At 55.7% G+C, this 20,886-nt stretch overlaps 8 protein-coding genes across 8 annotated transcripts; 3 read left to right on the top strand and 5 right to left on the bottom strand.

Moving 5' to 3' along the window:
* Window positions 1-444: 444 nt before the first annotated feature.
* IWZ02DRAFT_382003 (major facilitator superfamily domain-containing protein) lies at window positions 445-2,789 on the top strand (the record flags this gene model as incomplete). Its single annotated transcript, XM_066765202.1, has 9 exons — window positions 445-878; window positions 969-1,017; window positions 1,119-1,178; window positions 1,246-1,442; window positions 1,514-1,623; window positions 1,684-1,832; window positions 1,886-1,989; window positions 2,067-2,404; window positions 2,497-2,789. The coding sequence occupies 9 exons, from the start codon at window positions 445-447 to the stop codon at window positions 2,787-2,789; spliced, it is 1,734 nt and encodes a 577-aa protein (XP_066620377.1).
* A 268-nt stretch (window positions 2,790-3,057) lies between these two features.
* Window positions 3,058-6,364, bottom strand: IWZ02DRAFT_483899 (uncharacterized protein). The gene is made up of 2 exons (XM_066769178.1): window positions 6,192-6,364; window positions 3,058-6,067 (listed from the first exon to the last, which is right to left on the bottom strand). Exons 1-2 carry the CDS (start codon window positions 6,280-6,282, stop codon window positions 3,390-3,392), a joined length of 2,769 nt encoding a protein of 922 aa, XP_066620376.1. The 5' UTR covers window positions 6,283-6,364; the 3' UTR covers window positions 3,058-3,389.
* A 138-nt stretch (window positions 6,365-6,502) lies between these two features.
* Window positions 6,503-7,734, bottom strand: IWZ02DRAFT_458300 (uncharacterized protein). The gene is made up of 3 exons (XM_066768000.1): window positions 7,411-7,734; window positions 7,184-7,345; window positions 6,503-7,058 (listed from the first exon to the last, which is right to left on the bottom strand). The coding sequence occupies exons 1-3, from the start codon at window positions 7,496-7,498 to the stop codon at window positions 6,757-6,759; spliced, it is 552 nt and encodes a 183-aa protein (XP_066620375.1). The 5' UTR covers window positions 7,499-7,734; the 3' UTR covers window positions 6,503-6,756.
* Window positions 7,732-11,779, bottom strand: IWZ02DRAFT_406474 (uncharacterized protein). Its single transcript, XM_066765680.1, has 2 exons — window positions 11,643-11,779; window positions 7,732-11,587 (listed from the first exon to the last, which is right to left on the bottom strand). The coding sequence occupies exons 1-2, from the start codon at window positions 11,695-11,697 to the stop codon at window positions 8,106-8,108; spliced, it is 3,537 nt and encodes a 1,178-aa protein (XP_066620374.1). The 5' UTR covers window positions 11,698-11,779; the 3' UTR covers window positions 7,732-8,105.
* A 162-nt stretch (window positions 11,780-11,941) lies between these two features.
* Window positions 11,942-13,741, top strand: IWZ02DRAFT_49017 (uncharacterized protein). Its single transcript, XM_066769640.1, has 4 exons — window positions 11,942-12,159; window positions 12,264-12,701; window positions 12,797-13,460; window positions 13,530-13,741. Exons 1-4 carry the CDS (start codon window positions 12,073-12,075, stop codon window positions 13,733-13,735), a joined length of 1,395 nt encoding a protein of 464 aa, XP_066620373.1. The 5' UTR covers window positions 11,942-12,072; the 3' UTR covers window positions 13,736-13,741.
* A 1,655-nt stretch (window positions 13,742-15,396) lies between these two features.
* On the bottom strand, window positions 15,397-16,463 carry IWZ02DRAFT_48977 (yippee family protein). Its single transcript, XM_066769605.1, has one exon. It carries the CDS (start codon window positions 16,290-16,292, stop codon window positions 15,411-15,413), a length of 882 nt encoding a protein of 293 aa, XP_066620372.1. The 5' UTR covers window positions 16,293-16,463; the 3' UTR covers window positions 15,397-15,410.
* Window positions 16,464-17,201: 738 nt separating this feature from the next.
* IWZ02DRAFT_382240 (kinase-like domain-containing protein) lies at window positions 17,202-19,836 on the top strand (the record flags this gene model as incomplete). The annotated part of the gene is made up of 3 exons (XM_066765215.1): window positions 17,202-18,899; window positions 19,051-19,231; window positions 19,301-19,836. The coding sequence occupies 3 exons, from the start codon at window positions 17,202-17,204 to the stop codon at window positions 19,834-19,836; spliced, it is 2,415 nt and encodes an 804-aa protein (XP_066620371.1).
* A 280-nt stretch (window positions 19,837-20,116) lies between these two features.
* On the bottom strand, window positions 20,117-20,886 carry IWZ02DRAFT_492765 (WSC domain-containing protein; the record flags this gene model as incomplete). Its single annotated transcript, XM_066769877.1, has 2 exons — window positions 20,117-20,384; window positions 20,537-20,886. 2 exons carry the CDS (start codon window positions 20,884-20,886, stop codon window positions 20,117-20,119), a joined length of 618 nt encoding a protein of 205 aa, XP_066620370.1.

The raw sequence follows: 20,886 nt of genomic DNA, 5'->3' as shown, positions 1-20,886 counted from the left end.
GGCGAAGACTCACTCAATCCTTCCCGATCTCCGCTGGACCCTGAGTCCCCTTCTGTCCTGTTCGCCATTTGCTCGCTTACCTTTCAATTGCTCTCTCTCCCGCTACCTACCCCACACCGCACCTTGAGCCGCCTGGATTCATGCATGTCGTCTTCGTCTACTGAGCAGACCTCGTTCTGTCCGTCGGACCGCCACCGTTTTTTCTCTGTCTCTCTCCTTCTTTGTTTGGGGAGCATTGGCTAGCTGGCTGTTGTGCATCATTTGAAAGCGACGCTAGACTGTCTGTCAGTTGTTGATGAGGAACAAGCTCTTCTTCCAATTGTTCAGCCAAACAAAGGATTCAGGAAGGACAAAGCCAGAATTCACAACTTCATATTGGCGCTTTTTGCCAGTAGTATTGTTCACTCTCATCGCCCTTCTTCTACTTGCTCCTACTCCTCAATCATGCAGTGGTTTCGCGCGAAGACTCCGGCGACGCCCACGACGACCCAGGAGCATCACCCATCATCCTCGTCCTCTTCCTCGTCCTCGTCCCCGTCCTCCTCTTCCTTCAGGCCCTCGTCGTCCAAGTCATCCAAGAGCATCCTCCGCGGCCAAGATGAGTCGACGCCTTTGCTGTCCGGCGGCACAACTGCCACTGCGGCGGCGGCGGCGGCGGCCGTAGCCGTTGAAACGGCAGGCGATGCGCCTCTGGTGGTGGGCGGCAATGGGAGCTTACTGGCAAGTGGCGGAGCGAGAAGAAAACACGAGGGTCAACCGGGGTATGGGACGGAGACTTCGAGTCGGGATTCGGAAGAGGAGGAGGAGGAGGAGGAGGAGGAGTATGAAGACGACAGGCCATTGCCAACAGCACAGTTGTTCCTGGTGTGCTATGCGCGGTGCGTAGGACTGGCTTGCGTCCTCCATTTTTCTGTTTGCCTGTGATATTGGTTTAAGGGGAAGAAGAGCTGATGTCGTTACTGCTGTAGATTCGTCGAGCCACTTGCGTTTTTCTGCATTTTTCCCTTCATCAACAAGGTGCGTGCGCTTGTGCTAGCCTTCCAAATTGTCTGGACCTCGTCACTCGACGAGCATTCATGTCTCCTGAACGCAAATTCGCTGACTTCAGGGCGCTCTAGATGATCATGGATACGGGCGACGTCAAGGAAGAGGACTTGGGCTTCTACTCTGGACTCATCGTACGCAACTCCAGCTCCCAAGACAAATTATTTATCTCGTGGTTGCATGTCTGACCCGAACCCTCAGGAATCTCTCTTCTCCTTCACCCAAATGCTTGTCATGATCCCATGGGGCCGCGCGGCGGATCGCGTCGGCCGCAAACCTGTGCTGTTGTTCTCGATGACGGGCATCGCACTGTCGATATCGATTTTCGGCATGGCAAAGTCGTTTTGGCAAATGGTTCTGTTTCGATGCATGGCGGGCATCTTTGGCGGCGTGATTGTGTAAGCGTCATCTGGCTCCTCACAGTGTCGAAAGCGTCTACGCGTGCGGATTGCTGACTTGACGGCTCTAGGACCGTCCGCGCCATGATTTCGGAAATGTCGACGCCCAAGACGCAAGCGAGGGCGTTCAGCTGGTTTAGCACGTCGAGCAATATCGGCATCATGGTAGGACCTTTGATTGGTAAGTTGGTCGTTCATGAAAGAGTGCTTCTTCCAGACAACTTCAACTTACCCATACCAGGTGGTGCGCTGTCAAACCCTGCAGAACAGTTGCCATCAGTATTCGGCAACAGTCGATTTCTAAAAGACCATCCATACTGCCTTCCCGGCTTCGTCATTGGTGGCATCGCTTGGACGGCGCTTCTGGCAAATGCCTCTTTCACCAAGGAGGTGCGTGGTTGCTGCTCTCTTGATGAGGAAATCCAACACTGACGCTTCAACAGACGCTCAAGCGCAAGAGCAGCGGCTCCTCGAGCTTCTCCAAGCCCATGTCGATGTGGGAAGTCCTCTGCGCCCCTGGCGTCGGCATGGTCCTCTTCCTCTACTTGTAAGACTTCCAAACCCCCACCCTCTTACCTCCATACCTATGCATCCACCATCTAACACGCTTTACCCCCCTGACAGCTGGACCATGGTAATCGCACTCTCCTTCACAGCCGTTTTCCCCGTCTTCCTCTTCACGCGACCCGAGCTGGGCGGCTACGGCTTCAGCCCGCTGCAAATCTCGCTGTACATGGCGCTGGTGGGCATATCGCAGACGCTGTGGGTGCTTCTCGTGTTCCCGCCGCTGCAGCGGCGCTACAGCACAGGCGCCGTCTTCCGCGCCTGCGGCCTCTTCTGGCCGCTCGTCTTCATCCTGTACCCCTTCGCCAGCCTGCTGCTGCGCTCCGGCTTCGTGCGCGCCTTTTGGGTCGTCGCGCTGCTGAATGCGGTCTTGGGCGGCGGTGTTGCTATGGCGTATAGTATGTGCTCTGCCACAACTTACCTCTATCCCTCCCCCCTGATCCACACCTCCAAACCAGACAAACCCAACAACTAACACACCAATCACCAGCCTGCTCCACCCTAACCCTAAACGACATTTCGCCGTCGCCCGCCACGCTGGGCACGCTCAACGCCATCGCGCTGTCGCTCGGCAGCGGCATCCGCGCCTTCGCGCCCGCCGCCTTCGCCAGCTTCTACGCCGTCGGCGTCCGCGGCCATCTGCTCGGCGGCTACCTCGTGTGGCTCGTCTTCTTCGTGCTGGTCGTCGGCTTCGCTGTTGCGGTGAGGTGGCTGCCGCCCGGCGCTGAGGGCGACGTCAAGGTGTTGGCGGAGAGGAAGAAGAGGGGGGACAGTTGTAGGTAGTAGGTGTGGTGAGGATTGGGAGGGTGTCTTTTTGGAAGGGAATAAGGGTGGGAGAGTGTGGGGAGGAGGAGAAGAGGTGAAAGGAGAGGCAAAATTGAAAGAGAGAGAGAGAGTGTGTGTGTGTGTGTGGTTGGTGGATTCTGAGTATGGAGAATGGAGAGAGAAGCTTGGATGTGGGAGGAATCATTTTGCAAGTGGGCATGTTGCTTTTCCGTTTAGCGTTGCATTCATCATTGCCTCCGGCGTGCAGATTGGTTTTTTTTTTTTTTTAAAAAAAAAAAAAAAAAAGAAAAGTCTCTAGAGGGAGCATGGTCAAGTTGAGAATGAGAATAAAACGTGGCATCTCACCGAATGCTTATTCGAAATACACTGGCTGTGTTACCTGCTCCCAAAACGGAAATTGGACACAGGTTTGATCGGATTCAATTCACTCACAACAAAAGGCCATGTACCATAGTTGAGGGACTCTGAGCCCTACTAAGATGCTGTCATTTGGCGCTCAGGGGCTACGGGAAATTCGTCAGCTATGGACGGTACGAAAAAAAGACTTGACTTTTTCAAAACTCCGACCGATGATCAAGATCCCGTAGAAAGCTCCGCTCACTGCGCGCCGTCCTCGTCCTCATCATCCTCATTCGAAACCCAAGCGGCGCTCTTGGTTGCTTTGGGAAACTTGACGCCACCCCTCCACTCCAGTTCTCCGGTGCCGTTGCCGTTGGTTGCAGCCTCGCTCGCCTCGCGGCTCTGAGTCGCGCTCTTCGAGCCTTTGCGTGGCTTATGCCAATGCTTGTCCAGCTCGCCCGCGTGGTTCTTCTCGTAGTACTTCTTGAGGGCGTCGAGCGTCTTGGGCAGGCTGTCCTGGGGCGGAACGAGGCTCTTCATGAGCAGCCACGTCATCTTTGCTTGGTGGGCCCAACGGAGGCGGACGAGGTCGTGGTAGGCGACCGTGTTCCACACGATGCGCTCCTCGTTGGTGAGACCCAAGTCTTGCATCGCGAGGACGATGTTGTACTTGTCGCCCGGCAGCATGTTGTCGGCCCACTTTTGCCCGTTTTCCACGCGCCAGTGGTTGGCTTCGGTGAAAAAGGAGTCCTTGAGCTCGCCTGTGTACATGTTCTCGAGGGCCTTCCACTTGCTCATGATCTGCAGACGGCTGCGCTTCTTTCCCATCTTCTCTGAAACCAAGTCCCAATTGATGACAACGGAGCTGTCAGTGTCGCTTGAGCCGCGACGCCTGTCGCTAGCACGTTTCTGGCTAGTGTTGCGCGGGTGCTTTTGCGAAAAGGCTGCACGTAGGGCTTCCATGCAGATGGGCATTTTGCGCACGAGATTCTGGATTTCCTTGGGCATCCAGATTTTCCGGGGCTCGGTGCACTGTAGCTCCTCTCGCCAGCGTTGCTGCTGGTCTTCGGGAAACCTTTCCAGAAGGGAGTTGAGGCATTCTTGAACAATGTTGAGGAGCTCGTTGACCTCGCTGTCGTGCCAGCGCTTGGTAGACATGGTGTCGCTATAGGATAGGTAGTTGCGCCACCGATCTCTGCAGTCGTCGGGAAAGCGGCCAAGTTCACTGCCAATGTTTGTCCACTGGCCAGGGAAACGGGCATAAGCTTCCCTCAGCATGTCATCCTCTTCCGGATCCCACTTGCCTCGCTTTTCGTAATTGTGCCATTTCCGACGTACGAACTTGATGATTGTCTCGCGAGACCAGCGATTGGGTAGGCAAGGGCAAATATCGTCCCAAAATGCTTTGCAGGACTTATTGTGAACCTCGGCAAAAACTCCAGCTTGGACGATGTCGTTGACCTGTCGCTGCGTCAGGTCGTAGAAGTCGCGATAGGTTTCGATGGCCCTTGTCAGCGTCTCAATCTCCCTTTTAGTGTACGGCCCAGAAGATGGAAAGTCTTCAGAGTCGCCGAAGGAACCCTTTTGGCCCTTGGAAGTTGTCTGCTGTTCTGCATCCGTCTCGTTAGCCTTGGTCTTGCGCTTCTTCGTTCGGGATTCTTGGATTGGCTCGGGCGCTGTTGATGGCACTTCTTGTGTGCCATTGGCAGAGGCGTTTGCCTGCTCAGACTTCCTTTTGCGCTTCTCCTTCTTTTTCTGGTGCTCAATGTAGGCAGTCTGACCCGTCCGCTCATGCGCATCAGAGGTATCAAAAAGACCAATCTTCGGTTTCTGTTTGTAGGTTTGTTCGGCGGCCTTGCGCACAGCCTCGTCCTCGTTGCGTGTCTCGGTCTTCTCGCTGCGCCTTGATGATTTTGATTTCTTTGACTTTTTGTATGGCTGTTCCTCGTCCCACCCATTCACTTGTCGCTCCTCTTGAGTTCCACTTGGAGGCAGGAGAGCAGGATCAATCATCGAGTCATCAGCTGCAGGCAGTCTGCTCGAAACAGTCTGAGGCTCAATGTTCTGGGGGTCCGTAGACGGTATTTCCTGAGAACCAGACAACTCTTGAGTCTGCAACGCATCGCTGTGTCGAGACCTCTTTTCCTTCTTTCCCTTCTTCTCCCTCTTCTCTCTCTTGTTCTTTTTGTGCTTGTTATGCCTCTTGCTGGAGCCGTCTTCGAGCTCCTGGGTATCTTCAAGCTTGGCGTCATTCGCTTCTGGAAACGCTGTACGCACGGCGTTTTCCTTGTCATGTTGTTCATCTGCATCAGCGCCTCGCGCCCTTTTCTTGCTCTTGCTTGGCGTTTGATCTTTGGAGTCCTCTGGGGATTTGGGCAAAGCGATGGGCAGGGGAATCGGCGTCTCTTTCACCGGTGTCGGGAAAACTCCTGATTTGCTCAAGCGCTTGCAGTTTTTCATCTTTTTGGCAGGCTTTTCCTCATTCTCCAGGCGATTCAGTGTCTGGGTGAGGTCCGCGCTGGCAGGCTCGACATCTGGTTGTGCTTTCTCATCCAAGTCCGCAGCATCTTTTGACTTCCTCTTTCGCTTCTTGCTGGTCTTCCTGTGCGCAACATCGACGGGGCTCTCCGCTTCTGCCGCCTTTGCAGATTTTTTCTTGCTCTTCTTCACATTTTCTTTTGCGTCTTCAGCACCGTCTTGCCCTGCCGTTGTATCTTTGGAGTCCCTGACCGCATGCGAGTCTGCCCGGGCGAGATTTTTCGTAGGTGCCTCGACATTTTTGCCATGACCATTGGTGAGGGGACTAGTCTCCTGGTCCTTAACGGAACATTCACTTTTTCTCTTGGAGCTCTTTTTCTTCTTATCCTTGTTTTTGGGGCGATGCTTCGACGTCAATTCCTCGGAGGCCAATTGGCTCGATGCGGCCATGTCATCTTCTGCAGATCCCAAGTCAGCGCTAAGTCGAGAAGCGGAACAAGAGCATGATGGTTGTAAGCGAGGCGACAATTTGTGTGTGTATCGTCGCATCGCGCGCAGCAAGCAGGAGAAGCGCGCACTCACCTTGACCTGACATGGCGCTCAAGCCGGAGGATGCAGGAACGTCGAGGGTGATTGGAGCGTCTGCGTCAAGCTGCGAAGAGCCTTGGCCCATTTCTCTCAGAGACAAGCCGCCTCGTTGTTGGTGTTGGATTTGACGGGGAGCGGGTCGCCAGGTAGCTCAACGGTGGTGGCTGTCTGGGCTGATGAGTTTTAGCGGCGCTTGCGCGGCTTGCGGAGACGAGTCTTAGCGTCTTGGCACCTAATTCCGCCCCGCTGTCCAAAAGTCGTGTCCGGTCTAGAGCTTCCCATGAGGATATCGCATGGTACGAAGCTTGTGCACTAAACTGATTTTCCAATTTCTCCATCTACCTTTACCTACACGTATACAGTCATTCATCATTTTTACAGCCTCGTCAGATTGAAAGAAGAGAACAAATCTATCACATTGACAGCTACCCACCCGCTCGCGTCTCTGCCAGCGAGCTATTCAACGCCAACTCATCCCCATCACCAGGAAACGTTCAACGGAAACTCACAAGCTGCTCCAATTGAACATTCCAGTACCAGATTCAGCTGCAAGCACACTCTAGTCCCTCCAAACCAACGCGATCAATCCAGAAACACCACCAACGAAGCCAGCCACAGCGCGCACAGCATTCAGCCACCTCCACTGGTTGACCAACGCGTCGACCGTGTCGTCCTCGGGCACGCCCTTCTCCGTCCACGCATCGTCGCCCTGCTGAGCAGTCGAAAGCTGCTTGACCTTGGCAGCCAAGCGGCTGTTGACGTTCTTCATGACCACCTTCGTGTAAGGCACGATGGCCGGAAGCAGGACGCCCGCAAGCGTGTACAGGTACAAGGCGCGCGACGGTCCGGAAACCTGGCTTTCTAGAAGGGCATTAGCGATTGCTTTCTCACAGTCGTTTTAAAGACCCGCGCAAGGGTCGCGACGCGCAGCCATCGCTTGCGACAACTTGCGCGCGCATGTCTAGGGAAGAGGAAGTTAGACTCACGGTGCCAGATCAAGTAGCTGAAGGAAATGCCGCCAGCGAGGCCGAACCAAGGCGCCACAGCCTTGCCCGCCTCAAAATTGAGTTGCCATTGCTGGACCTTCAGCGGCGCCGGCAGCACTCTGTAGGCTGGGAGCGCGCCATAGCTGATGTAGCCAGAGCCGCCTTTGAGCGGGAGTCAGCATGCCATATTGATTCTTGAGGGGCCACGATTCTGCTGTATGACACACCGGCAATCATGAAGGCGCTCGTAATGCCCACAACTTGCGCTGTGCGGACGATTGGGGAGCTGTTCCAGTCTTGCGTGAGCAGTGACATGGTGGGAAATTGATTTGCCGTGTTAATTTTGAGGAGACTTTTCGAGCTACGCGCGAGTGGAGTGACAGAAGCTCTGCGAATGTTACGGCAGTGTTGATTGCGATGTAGTTCATGGGTAGGACAAGAAACGGCCGGCTAAAGAGCTCCCTGGCTTGTCAGCAATCAGGTGATGGTCCGCCCATGACGTTCGATTGATTTGGGGGCTGCTTGGTTGGCTGGCTGGCTGCTGCTAAGGGACCTGGATTTGTTCCGCATACCTACAGCTGAGCTGTTCCCTTACGGGGCGTGACGGCCCCGACGCTGATTGGCGCCGACGTCTGGGGTCGCTCAGCTGCCGAGGAGCACAAACAACAGAGCGACTGACCAAGCATCTTGTTCCTCGGAATGATGCAACATTCGGTACCTGAGCAGATTGTTGCTCGTGTGTTCAAAGTTTGTTTTGCTATGGTGCGTTTGACGTCACTAGATTTGACTGGAATGGCAGTGGGAGACGGGTGACGGGCACAACTGCAGCCCGACAGCCCGATGCCCCGTCCCCGACCCGTGAGGCCGAAGCCTTTCGAGCACGTTGTGCATCAGGTTTGCCTTGTAAGATTTCGATATTGGCCTATTCGAACTGGACAGCACCCAAGCCTCTCGCGCGAACGGCATCCTGCACCATGAACTTGATCATGTCCAATGCCTGATCCCACTTGTCCTTAGCTTTAAGCTCCTCCTCCCCGACAATCCACACAAGCCACTTCACCAGATCGACAGCCTTGCTCATGTCTCTTTCCTCACCGACAACTTTTTGCAGATACGATCCCAACGCCTGCACATCCTCGCGATACGGTCCCTCGTCGTGGAACTCGCAAATCCATTCCTTGACGGCCTCTCTGAGTTCTTCCGACTGCCACAGCTTCCTGGTAGTGAAAGTCGGACGCGGCGCACGGGGAGGGAGTCGAAGGGTTCTCTGTCCTGAAGGCAGCGCGCGAGAAGCAGCCCCTTTGCTACCGTTTCCCGCCGAAGCGTTTTTCTTCGGAGCATTCAGTCCTAAGCCTCCTTTCTTCCTGAGTCGGGCACGCCGGTGTTCTTCCAAGACCTCGCGGCGTATGTCGTCGGGCAACGCATCCAAGAAATCCGGCGAAATTTCCGCGTCGCCGTCTGACTCCGTATCTGCGGCATCACCTTCCGTTTCTGTTGTAGAAGCATCGCTGCTCTGGGCTCTGGGCGCCAGCTTTGTTGCAATGAAGTTGGACTGCGTCAGCGTTGGATGACTTGCCGCCGCTGCTGCGGCCGCAAGCGTGGCAGCCTTTGGCGGACGACCGCGTTTGCGAAGTCCTGGGAATGCGACGGGAGCTGGCTTCTTGGAGGGATTGACTGTACGGTTCTTCCGAGGGGACTGCGGTAAGACGGTCTGGTCGTGCTGCCGAGCCCAAAGTTGCCTTGGTTCTGGCGATCCTGGAGATTGGCGATAAAAGGCAAGGACTTCAGCACGGACATCAGGTGGCAGAGCTGAAAGTGTTTCGGGATCCAGCTGCGATTCGTTAGGCAGAATTGTTCCGGGTGGAATGCCTCCTCTGTCTACAAAAGGGTCATCTCCCAGTCCGGCTGGACCATCTTCGACTGTGTCCACGGGGACATCTTGAGGGCGCGAAGGGGCTTTCGCATGTTTGGCCAACTTTTCACGGATATCTTGTGGGAGCTCTTCCAAAACTTTCGGGTCGGCTTGTGAAGGCATAATGAACTGGGTACCAAGCGTGTTGAGGGGCTTGCGACTTGGACTGTCCGAGTTCAGTTGTGAGGAACCAAACTGAACGCTGTCGGGACGCGTCTTTGGCTTTTTTGGCGTGACGATGTCACCCTGAATGGGATCATCCGGCTCTTTTAAAGGTAAAGGCTTGACTGGCTCCGTGATTTTAAATTGCAGACGACGCTGGCTGCTTTCAGTCTCTACTGCGCCCTTCCAGGGTTCCAATTTGGTCATTTGGAGGCCGATGCCTCGAAGCTCGCCCGGTGAGAATCCATAGCTTTTCAAAATTGACAGAGCTTCCTTTGCAATGACTTCTTTCGCACATGTTGCCATCCCAAGGGCCACGCTCTTGTTGAAAGTGTCACATTTGCCATGTCCGAGATGCTTTGGGGGATCCATCGGAGCATCGGGAGATCGCTTCATGATTTTCATGGTGAGCTGACGCCCTTTGACATTTTCCTTTGCCAGGCGCCGATGCAGCTCGCCGGACAAGTTGTGGATAAAGTCATCAGCTTGCTCATGGTTCGCGAACCTGACTCCCCAATTGACCTCAGCTGAAACGGATTTTCTGATGACTTGGTCTCCGACTTCTGTTCGATCGACTCCCCGGGAGTAGTCCCAGATCTTTTCCCCAGTCTTTGGACCTAGTGAGGTTGTCAAACGCTCTTTGGTGACAGAGCGAATGTCTTTGACGTATTTGATGCCGATTTCCTCGAGTTTCGCACCGATGCTGTAGGCTACTCCCGGCAGGTTGGTGACCTCAAGTTCCCCGATAAACTCTTGAACATCCTCAGGCTTGATCTGGTATTGACCAGCGGGTTTGGCCTTGCGCAGAGCAAGCTTGGCACAAAGAATATTGTGTCCGACACCCACAGAGACGGCACAACCAGTCTTAGCTTTGACTTCATCTCGTAAAGATTGAGCAATCCTGTCCGCCTCTTTCTGTTCGCGGTAGGTGCTGCTCTCGGTCATCTTTGTGCCATCTGAGCCACCGACCGCAATGCACTGAACAGAAACGTCGACGAGTGCTTCGTCGATGCTGACGCTCTGGACAACGCCGCCAGTGGCTAGAATGGCTTCATAGAAGACTCGACTTGCTTCTTCGTACGCCGGAAAGTCATATGGCAAGACCTTGAGATCTGGACAAAGATCTTGTGCTCGCTTCATCCACATGCCGTTCTTAATACCGTATTTGCGGGCAGGATAGTTGCAGCTGGCAATCTCGGAGCCACTGCCACCACCATGGGCAACCACGGCTGGCAGTTCCTTGTATTCTGGGCATTTTTTGAGGGAAACAGCTGCGAAGAAGCTGTCGAAATCTACATGAAGGACATATCTTCGCGTTCCAGGGACTCGTTTTTGTTTCGACTTTTGCGACGAAGACTTTTCCGCCGCCATGGCCTGGAGTTGCGACTTGAGGTCTGCTTTCCATGTCGAAAGATGATGGAGACGAGACTCCCTGTAATATTGTTCTAGAAACTCGGGATTGACAACAGTCGATTTCCACATTTTGGGATCCGATAACAAGATGGCATTATGCTCTTCAGCTGTCATCTTTTTTCGTTTAGATGGCGAGTCTTCTCGCTCATCGCTTGTCCTTTTGACGCCCCGAGGCTCCTCGAGCTGGACTGGCTCGCATTTCGGCGGAGTGATGAGCGACTGCTCAGCTGGCCACACGTCTTCATCCTGATCCAACCTTGCTTCGTTGACTTCGGCTTGCGGTTGATGGGAAGGTGGGAGATCATCGATTTCATCATGTGCTGTTGGTGCTGATGGTGATGGGATGGTTTGCGACATGAATGGTGGGCGATAGGAACTCCTGGGCGTGCTTCCCTCCTGTCTCAGTTGGCTGGTGTACCAGCTGGCATCTGTCTGGTCCCGGTAGCCTCTGTGCCTAGTGTTGGCCTGGTTGACAACCTTTCCATTTTCAAAGCCGAGAATCTTTTGTCCAGCACCTTCGTCAACGACGCGGTAATTATCCCAAGGCAGAAGCTTTCCAGCTTGCACGCTGTCAACCACCCATGCTGGCTTCACGATGCGGTATCTGCGGAACTCTACGGCCTTTTTCGGAGTCAAGCTGCTAGCGATGATATGAGTTACAGTTGTCTTCCCGTCCAGATATTGCATGAATCCTCCGCCGTGGGTAACTATGAGCTTGTGCAGATCGTTCAAAGACGGCTGGGTGTATCCGTTGACGTGCGCCACAACGCCGCGGAAAATGAGCGGATTATCGCTCGACTGTGCACGCAGTTCCACGTCGAGATTCTGGAGTTTGGTCTTCTTGCGTCGGAAATAGTCACCGAAGCCACCAAAGCTGGAAGCATTATACTCGTCGCCTTCCTCGTTGTCGAAGGTATCTGCGTGGACGCCAAGTTAGAGGGAGGAACTAAGCGTTGTTTGCGGAGCACGTACGGCGCTCGATGCGCTTGCGCACAGCATTCGAGTTGTTCTCGAGGCGCGAACCCATGACGGCGGGAAATGGGAGGGATCATGATGTTGTTGAGCGCGGCGATTGCGACATGGCGAACAATGAGCGGATGTTCTGTAAGGTACCTATCATACAGTAGAACGCGACTCGAGAGCCGCCCGGGCGCCAGTTGATCGCGGGGCGCGTCATTGCACCCAAAGAGGACTAGCGCTAGGGCACGGAAATGTTAGCGCCAGTCGAAAAAGTCGCCCGCAGATCTGCCAATCTGTGTTTCTTCCTCCGCCCTCTGCACCTTTTCTCTGCGCCGAACCACTACCTTCTTTTTCCCTCGAGCCTCAATTCTGCAAACGGATCTGCATCGTCTACACACTTCATCCAATACCCTACCAGTACAACTAATTTAACACATTCGCCATGCCTCTTCTTCCCGTCGCCGTCTACGGCCTCGAAGTCCCGGCTGGGGGCATGCCCATCCAAGCTGTGCCCGACTTTCCGGCTACTGTAAGTTGCGCGCCTTTAGTTCAAATCACTCTTGATACACTGGCCCAGCTTTGTGCTGTCGTCTTGTGTATTTCAGCGTAAAATTTGGCTAACTGAAAAAATAGTTCCGCATCACCATGGCGGCCATCGACCCCAGCGCCGAGCCTCAAGGCGATGGCCCTGCTCGCGCAACCCTCAAGCTGATTCGCGAGCCCATCACCAATGACGAGGATGACAGCGACGATGAGGACGATGACAGCATTGATGCGATCCGCGCTCGCTTGGGTGAAATCATCAGCGACGACGAGAGCGATTCCGATGATGAGAAGAACGGTGGTCCTAGCGACCCGGCAAAGTCGAAGAAGGCTCGCACCGAGGCTGCCCTGAAGCAGATTTTGGAGGCTGCCGACGAGGATGAGATGGACGTCGATGGCGGCGCCAAGAAGAACAAGGGCAAGGGCCCCGCCGTCGAGGGTGACAGTGATGAGGACTCTGAGGAGGAGGATGACGATGAGGAAATGGAGATGGAAGAGTTTGTCATTTGCACTCTTGACGCCGACAAGGTAAGCATATGCGACGTCTTTACGCCAACGTTTTATTCCTTTCGACTCAAAGTAGATATTGACGCTCGTACTGCTTGTTTACTAACTCTTTGCAGCACTATCAGCAGCCTATCGACATCACCGTCGGTGAAGATGAACAGGTCTACTTTCAGGTCACCGGTTCCTACGACATTTCCTTGACTGGAAACTACCTGGCTCCTGACCAGTCTCACGATGACGAAGATGATGACGAGGAGGACGAGTACGAACTTTCTCCTGACGAGGATGAGCTCGAGGAGGACGACGAGCTTGACGGTCTTGAGAACCCCAGGATTAAGGAGCTCGGCTCTGATGACGAGGATGAGGAGCCTCCCAAGCTCATCGAGGCCAAGAACGACAAGGGCAAGAACAAGCGCTCTGCCGAGAGCCTCGATGACATGATCAAGAACGCTGGCGAGGAGAAGCTCAGCAAGAAGCAACAAAAGAAGCTCAAGAACAACGAAGGCAAGGCCGTCGGCAAGGAGGAGGCCAAGGACAGCCCTGCCGACAAGAAGAAGGTACAGTTCGCCAAGAACCTCGAGCAGGGCCCCACTGGCTCTCCCCTCCCCAAGAAGGAGCAGGAGAAGAGCGGGAAGGACCAGAAGACGGGCCTCGGTGTCAAGCAGGTCCAGGGCGTCACCATTGACGACAAGAAGCTGGGAACCGGCCCGGCCGCGAAGAAGGGTGACCGCGTCGGCATGCGCTACATCGGCAAGCTGACGAACGGCAAGGTCTTCGACTGTAAGTATTCCCGTCCTCTAACGAGACACAGTCACACAGGCGGCAGGTGCTGACACAATGGTACTACAGCGAACAAGAAGGGCAAGCCATTCTCTTTCAAGCTCGGCGCCGGCGAGGTGATCAAGGGCTGGGACATTGGTGTTGCCGGCATGACCGTTGGCGCTGAGCGCAGGATAACCGTTCCTGCCCACCTGGCCTACGGCAAGCAGGCGCTTCCCGGCATCCCGGCCAACTCGACCCTCTGCTTCGATATCAAGATGGTCTCGCTCAACTAAGGCCTTGTTGAGTCAAAAACGGTGTAAACACAGAGCTCGCTCGCATCGAATGTTCCACTCTGGCGTCCGGCTTGAATCTCCACAGCCTTGCTTGACCAGGACGTGTGTTTTCTCTCTCACACATGCAAATTTTCCTCTTGCCTCTGTCTCGGGTTCGACGTTTTGCAGCGTTTCGAGATATCCCACTTGCATTGCGGCATAGTGCAGGGAGGACGGATCTCTCAGGCGCCCTTCCCTGCTTTTCTTTTTCCTTCCTCTTCCTTTCTTCCTGTCTTTGCTTAATCACCGGAAGCACGGGGGCTTCGGTCTGTGCCAGTTCTGGTACGTGGCCTTCCCGTGTCGTGTCGGAACAAAAAGTTGGATCGCGGCGTTGGTGGAATGCATATAATCGGGGGGAGAGGTGACCACATTGGGGGGCGCAAATGTGGATGTGCATGTAAGAGGGAAGAGGGGATCGGCGGAGGTTGAAAAAATATGCGGTTGTTGTCGTGGTCTTTGGGAATGAGTCTAGATCGAAAGAAGGGGACAGGTACCTACCTACCTAGCTAGCTACACGAATAATTCCAGCAAGCTTGTTCGCTCTCATGCCGGCAGTAGCGCCGCTCTGCCATGCACACACACACACACACACACACATTTACGTGCATCAGTATTGTGAGTTGAGGCGATTTGCATTACTACTATGCTAACTATTGTGCGTACTTGAATACCTAGACAAGAAGAATAAGAAACAGAAGAAGAGGAGTAGAGTGAGGTGCTATCCAAGACATTATTAAAGGGTGTAGTGTAGTAGCGTGATGGAAAGAAGAAAGGGAGGGGGAAAAAAAAGGGAAAGATGGCCGGCGGTACATGATGGGGCCAAGCAAGAGACTACGCTACGCACCACACCACCCGGACCGAAGGGTAGTGAAGAGGAGGGAGGGGAGGGGGGGGGGGGGGGGGGGGGGGGGGGGGGGGGGTATCAATGGATGAGTAGCGGTCGTTGTCCAGTGAGTCTTCCAATCATGAGGAGTCGTCGAAGCATAAGGCAGGCAGCTGCTGACTGACTGGCCCGGTTGGTCCCTAGTAGGTTGGTTGGTCGGTTGGTGAGTCCGCCACGGCCGCCATCCACTGACGACGGACATGCAGCACCAGCACCAGGACCAGCCAGCCAGCCAGCCAGCCAGCCAGCAGCAAAGAGAAAAGAAAAATGGAAAGAAGACCATGATGACGATGCAGCAGCTTAGGCGGGCGCGAAAAAAGAGAGAGACGTAGGAAACAAGGTCCAACAGAAGCGCCGAGAGAAGCCAGCCAGCCGTCCATCCGTACGTCCGTCCGATCCGAAAACGCCGTTGGGAGAGAAAGAGAAGGGATTATGATGACCAGTGGCTGACAGCTTTTGCTGCCTAGCCATGGATGGGGAACGGTGCACAACGCGAACGCGCGACAGGCAATCTCAAAATGCAGTGCTATGCAAGAAAAAAAAAAAAAAAAAAAAAAAAGACGCGCCTCCGACGTCATGTCCAGTACAGTGCAGGCGTGACAGTGCCAATCCACGGATGCCAAATTCAGGGTTCGTCCGTCCGCTGCCAAGGAGGCGATTGAATGGTGGTGGTGTGACAGAGGGAAGGTATCCCGCACGCCGGTTGGGTATGTATGAGTCGTAGTGGGAGGTGAGAGAGACGTTGAGCTTAACTCAAACCTCTTCGACACCATTGGCGCCGTTCCGGGCGTCCCTCCACAGCCTGCCTCTCCGTCTCTTCCTCGCCAGCGCCGGGCTCCAGGTGCCGGCGAAGAGATCCTCGCATTCGTCCTCGTCCTGGCTGTCAAACTCTATGGCGTCGTCGTCGTCTTCGTCGCCGTCGCCGGACCCAGTAGCGCCGCTGCCTTCGCTGTCGACGCTGCTTCTGGCCTTTTTGCGCGGTGCCCTGTTACGGCCACGGCCGCCAATGACGCTGTTGTCTTCGTCTTCGGCCTCGTTCTCCCAGCATACGCCGCGACAAACGCGCTTGGTTTCCAGGATGAATTTGCCCACCTTGTACTTTTGGCTCTCTTCTTCGGCGGCGACGTACTTCCAGCCCAAGACGGCGCCGCACAGCGCGCAGCTAATGTCGCTGACGGTGTGCGCGCCCGTCACCAACTGCCGCGGGACCGGCTTGTGCGTATGCGTGTTGGGAAGATTATTCTCGCTGCGCAAGCTCGCCGGCGTACCCGAATCGCTGCTACTCGTCGACGCGCTGGTACCGGCGCGTGGATACGGGTTTGGCGGCGCGACGAGATAGGCGCGGCCGTGGCGGCCGGTGAAGCCCTTGCTGATGATTTGCGACGTCAGGCAGAGGTCCGTCAGGCAGCGCGTGCAGCGCAGATGGGCGCGGTGGCCGGAGAGGAAGCGCGGCGGCGAGGATGGCGGCGATGATGGTGCTGAGCTGCCGACATAGGAGCTCGCGCAAGACTGCTGGTCCGTCGGAGGGGAGCCAGAGGCCGAGGTGGTGTCGATTGTGGTCGCGCTGGAGGAGCGTCGCCGGAAGGGGATGCTCGGCAGCAGGTAGAGCGGGAATGGTGAGGGCGCGGAATGCATTGTGAGTGAGGAATGGCGCGACGCAACAACGGAGATGGTGATGGCAAGGTATGTATGTTCGCGCGCGCGCTGGATGGGAGAGGTGGGTGTTTGCGTGCCTTTTGAGCAGGAGACGGCGCGCAGAGGCTGAGAGGGTCCCCACGCGAAAGGAGATGCGCAGCAAGTCTGGTTGCGGTAGAGATGCGATGTTGAGGAGCAATACAGGTAGGTACGGTACGGTACCAATAGGTGCTCCTGGGTATTGTCCAGTGACGTGGGAGCGGGGCACTAGACAATCGATAAGGGCGATAACATAGGGCAGCCAAGAGGTGGAGCGCCAGGGGACGCGCCGGCGGGTGCGGATGCGGATGCGGATGCGGATGCGGCGCTCGGACAGCAGTGAAGACGAGAAGAGGCACAGCAGCGAAGACGAGAGAGCAACAGATGGAGGACAAGTCGCATTAAAGGCAGCGCGCGCAGACAGCGGCGGTCAAGTCGGAAAGGATGGACGAGCAGGTGGACTCGGCTGGACAGCAGATCGGATCACGAGCGCGGCTCACCTCACCACCAGGACGACCCGCATGTGCCACGCCCACACTGAAACGCGCTTGCAGCAGGGAGTGTCCCATCGGCCTCGGCCGCCGGCCCTGCTCAGGCTCATACATGTACTCACCACCAGTGCATAAGGTGTAGAGTACATGTACATGTACATGTACTGTACTGTACTTTACTGTACGGTGGCTATCCAAGGTCCGTCTTCGGCAACAAGACCAAGACTCTCGCACGAGAAAGCGCTGCCCAATCCCAGCTCAGCTTGCTGCTTCCTCAACCGTATTCGCTGTAGACTTTGGTACATCGTGTCTCGCACCTCATCGGCCAACTCTCCGTCTCCAGCGTCGACGCCCCCCCCCATCCCATCACTATCCCAGCATGACTTTCTTCAGCCATAACCCGTACAAGAAGCGGACCGTCATTCACCGACGCCCCCACAACCGGCCTAGCATCTTCTTCGGCCGCGCAAAGGACATTGTCGTGTCGTCCTCCACACGATCTGCCTCTGCCCCAGGCATTCTCAGTGCCGTCATCGGCGATGCCATCCCCAGCCTGTCCTTTCCCAACAACAGCTCGTCCTCTCCTGAAAAGTCAAACAGCCTCTCGCCTCCTACTTCGGCTTCCACGGCGCCCACCTCCTTCAACGATTCGACTTCGAACGGCCATTCTGCTGCCTCGGCCATATCCAAGCTCCGGCCCCACTCTCCAATCAAAAGCGGTGCCTTCAGCGGCTCGACGGTAGCTCCGACAGGAGGAAGCACTGAAACGACCCTGTCACTGCACAAGTCTGCCCGCTCCACCTCTTCAAGCAACAGCATTCCCGTCCAACAAGCGGACCTGGACCAAATCAAGCCGTCCGTCGGGACCATTGAGGCTGTCGCCGCGACAAAGGTCTTTTTCGAGACTCACTTCAACCAATTGCAGTCTTCTCAAGCCAGCGCACGTCAAAAAAGGCGGGAATCCCTCGAGGAGCGACTCGGGCTACAGTCAGCCTCCAAAGAGCAACGGGAAGACGCAATCAAAAAGTGGCTCCGCGCTGAAAGCGATCACCTGAGGCAGATTCGTGTCTGGAAAAGCCACTCCTTGATCCGAAGGAGGTCCAAAGGCATCTCTATCGCTGGCTATGAAGTGGTCCGGATTCTGGGAAAGGGAAGCTTTGGCGTCGTCCGGCTCGTCAGAGAAAGGGAGGTGCCGCCGTCAAAGGCACCGCGTCTCGAGTCCGAATCTGATATTGAGCGCCTCGACGGAGGCAAAGGCGAGCCCGAGAGGGGAAGGCCACGTTTGTCCGACCCTTGCCAACAGGTGTTTGCTATGAAAGTGATTCGAAAGTCGGAGATGCTGCGCAACTGTCAAGAAGGCCACCTGAGAGCCGAACGAGACTTTTTGGTGGCTTCAGAAAACTCGCGGTGGGTTGTTCCCCTGATTGCAAGTTTTCAAGACAACACCAATCTGTACCTTGTCATGGAGTACATGGTCGGAGGCGACTTTCTGGGTTTCTTGATGAGACAGGATGTCCTGGATGAAAGGGTCGCCCAGTGGTATGTCGCCGAGATGATTTTGTGCGTGGAAGAAGCCCACAAGATGAACTGGATACATCGAGACGTGAAGCCCGACAACTTTTTAATCGCGGCATCTGGTCATTTGAAAATTTCCGACTTCGGTCTTGCCTTTGACGGGCACTGGGCCCACAACCAGACCTACTTTAGCGACAAGCGTTATAGTCTGCTTCAAAAGTTTGGCATCAAGGTTCGCGGTGATGAACACGATGAGGAGGAGGAGGAGCGGAACAAGCTGGAAAAGCAAAGAACGGCTGGAGCAAACGGCTCTGCCAATGTTCCTTTCGGCCTCGGGCGAATGCAGACCAAGCCGTCCATGTTTACAATCAAGGAAAAATTATCTGCCAGCAATCCAGATTCAAAAGAGGAAAACCCACTGTCTTGGATGAACAGAAATCAGCAGCGACGGCTTGCAAAAAGCGTGGTTGGTACAAGCCAGTACATGGCTCCAGAGGTGATCAAAGGCGAGGAGTACGACGGTCGGTGTGACTGGTGGAGTATTGGAATTATCCTCTATGAGGTATTCCTGATTTCCATCATAACTTGTCGTCAGAGCAGCTCATCGTGTCCAGTGTCTTTATGGCCAAACACCTTTTTACTCGCCAGAGCGAAAGGACACCAAGGCCAAGATCGTGTCGCACGCTCAGTTCCTCCACTTTCCCGCCGAGCAGCGCTGGGGCGGCGAGGGAAATGACCGCATCCCCCTCGCACCAGTGACCTACTATGCCATCAGCCTGATCAAGTCACTGCTCACGGACAAGGAAAACCGTCTCTCGTCCCACGAATATCGCCAAAACGACTCCAACCCTTACCTTGTCCCACGCCACCAACGCCACCGCAGCTTCGGCATGCGTTCCAACGGCCAAGGCTACAGCTACCGCATCTCATCAGTGCCAACGCCTGCGGCTGCAGCCGGGCTAGCAAGCGGCAGCGACTCGCGGGCCAAAAGCTTCGTCGTCCCCGACGACGCGCGCGAGATCAAGGAGCACCCGTTCTTCCACGGCATCGACTGGGCGCGCCTTCACCGGTGCCGGCCGCCATTCGTACCGCACATCCGCCACGGCCAGGACCTGACCAAGTACTTTGACGACGAGCAGCAGATCCTGGGCAGCTCGGCGGACGTGGACGCCGACGACGCCGACTCGTCGCGGAGCTCCGTGGTCGAAGCCCCGGCAAAAGTTGACAGTGTCGCTGCTGCTGCTGCTGCTGGTGGGGATAACGACTGCGTGGGCTTGATGTCGGGCGTCGAGTACCAGGCGGGCCCGCTCGAAGCTCTCGTGGGCAAGGGCAAGGGTAAGCGCAAGGTCAAGGAGAAGAAGCGGCCGCGGGATAAGCTGTTGAGGGATCCTTATCTCAAGAAGCAGGTGCTCGAGGCGCGGAAGAAGGGCGCGTTTATCGGCTACACGTATCGCCGGCCCAAGGAGGTGATGAGGACGGCTGGGTTGGGCATTGCGTGATGGGACGGTTTTGGATGGAGAGGAAAACATTGCTATTCTTATGCCTGTCTGCCGCGTGGTATTGGAGGACTGGACTGGATTGTCTCGTCTCAGTCAGTCAATCCTATAGCACTGGACTGGACTGGCCCTCGTTCTCGGTTGCGTGGCATTGAAGTTGCGTTGCCGTCCCCGCCTCGCTCACGAGAACCAACATGCCCCTTTCCATCCAGAATACAAATCATCATCATCACATCGTCACTTCACTCCAAACCACAAGCCAACTAGCCACCCCTCTTTCTCCTCACGCCACCGCGCCCACCACCACCATCCCCCACTGCACCACCACCCCGACAACCGCAACAGCCACGACAGCACTCCACTCGGCACCTCCGCCTCCCCGCCGTCGCAACTCGGCTGCGCTGCTCTTGTCCGACTTGCCCGTCCGGTTGTACAGCGTCAGGGTCAGGCTGCCGCCGCACGCCGTCTTGTTTGCGCCTTTGCACGGAATGTCGCAGGCTGACTCGGGCAGCTGGGTTGACAGAGCCGAGAGGTAGGGGGCGCACCAGCATCTGTGTGTGGGCGCTGTTAGCTTTCTGGTTTTGCTGCTACACCTCGCCTCCCCTGCCTCCCCTCGCGAACCGCAAAAACACAAAGCAAACTCTTCAAACGCGTTCGTAGGTGAGTAGCTAAGTAGCTAAGTAGATGGGTAAACAGTACTCACTCCTGCCCATACTCCAACCCCGCATACTGGCTCCCCGTGCCGCAAAACTCGAAGCACTTGGCCGCCGTTAGCGCCGTGTCGCTTGCCATGCTGCCGCCCGCCAGCGCCCGCACGCTGCCGCCCTGCGCGTACCCCGTCGTTTCGTTCCAGCACCCCGCGTACGTGAAGCCCGACGTGCCTGGCGCCGGGCTGAGGGTTGAAGATGAAGATGAAGAAGATAATGATGATGATGATGATGATGGAGATGTGGCGGTGGAGGAGGTGGAGGACGCCGCGAGGGTTGTTGGTGTGAGGAGGAGGAGGAGGAGGAGGAGGGTGAGGGTGAGGAGGAAAGAGGAAATGGAGGACAT

Source organism: Phyllosticta citriasiana, assembly GCF_038021145.1.
Source record: "Phyllosticta citriasiana strain CBS 120426 chromosome Unknown IWZ02scaffold_11, whole genome shotgun sequence".
Taxonomy (NCBI): Eukaryota; Fungi; Ascomycota; class Dothideomycetes; order Botryosphaeriales; family Phyllostictaceae; genus Phyllosticta; species Phyllosticta citriasiana.
Note: the sequence above shows the minus strand (reverse complement) of the source record. Positions and strands in the feature narration are given on the sequence as shown.

Coding starts and splice junctions, on each gene's coding strand:
- IWZ02DRAFT_483899 (XM_066769178.1), bottom strand. CDS start 6,282: ATGGGCCAAGGCTCTTCGCAGCTTGACGCAGACGCTCCAATCACCCTC. Junction 6,068..6,191: donor GAGCGCCATGTCAGGTCAAG/GTGAGTGCGCGC, acceptor TGGGATCTGCAG/AAGATGACATGGCCGCATCG.
- IWZ02DRAFT_458300 (XM_066768000.1), bottom strand. CDS start 7,498: ATGTCACTGCTCACGCAAGACTGGAACAGCTCCCCAATCGTCCGCACA. Junction 7,346..7,410: donor GAGCGCCTTCATGATTGCCG/GTGTGTCATACA, acceptor TCCCGCTCAAAG/GCGGCTCTGGCTACATCAGC. Junction 7,059..7,183: donor CAGCTACTTGATCTGGCACC/GTGAGTCTAACT, acceptor ATGCCCTTCTAG/AAAGCCAGGTTTCCGGACCG.
- IWZ02DRAFT_406474 (XM_066765680.1), bottom strand. CDS start 11,697: ATGGGTTCGCGCCTCGAGAACAACTCGAATGCTGTGCGCAAGCGCATC. Junction 11,588..11,642: donor GCGCAAGCGCATCGAGCGCC/GTACGTGCTCCG, acceptor GCGTCCACGCAG/ATACCTTCGACAACGAGGAA.
- IWZ02DRAFT_49017 (XM_066769640.1), top strand. CDS start 12,073: ATGCCTCTTCTTCCCGTCGCCGTCTACGGCCTCGAAGTCCCGGCTGGG. Junction 12,160..12,263: donor TGCCCGACTTTCCGGCTACT/GTAAGTTGCGCG, acceptor CTGAAAAAATAG/TTCCGCATCACCATGGCGGC. Junction 12,702..12,796: donor GCACTCTTGACGCCGACAAG/GTAAGCATATGC, acceptor AACTCTTTGCAG/CACTATCAGCAGCCTATCGA.
- IWZ02DRAFT_48977 (XM_066769605.1), bottom strand. CDS start 16,292: ATGCATTCCGCGCCCTCACCATTCCCGCTCTACCTGCTGCCGAGCATC.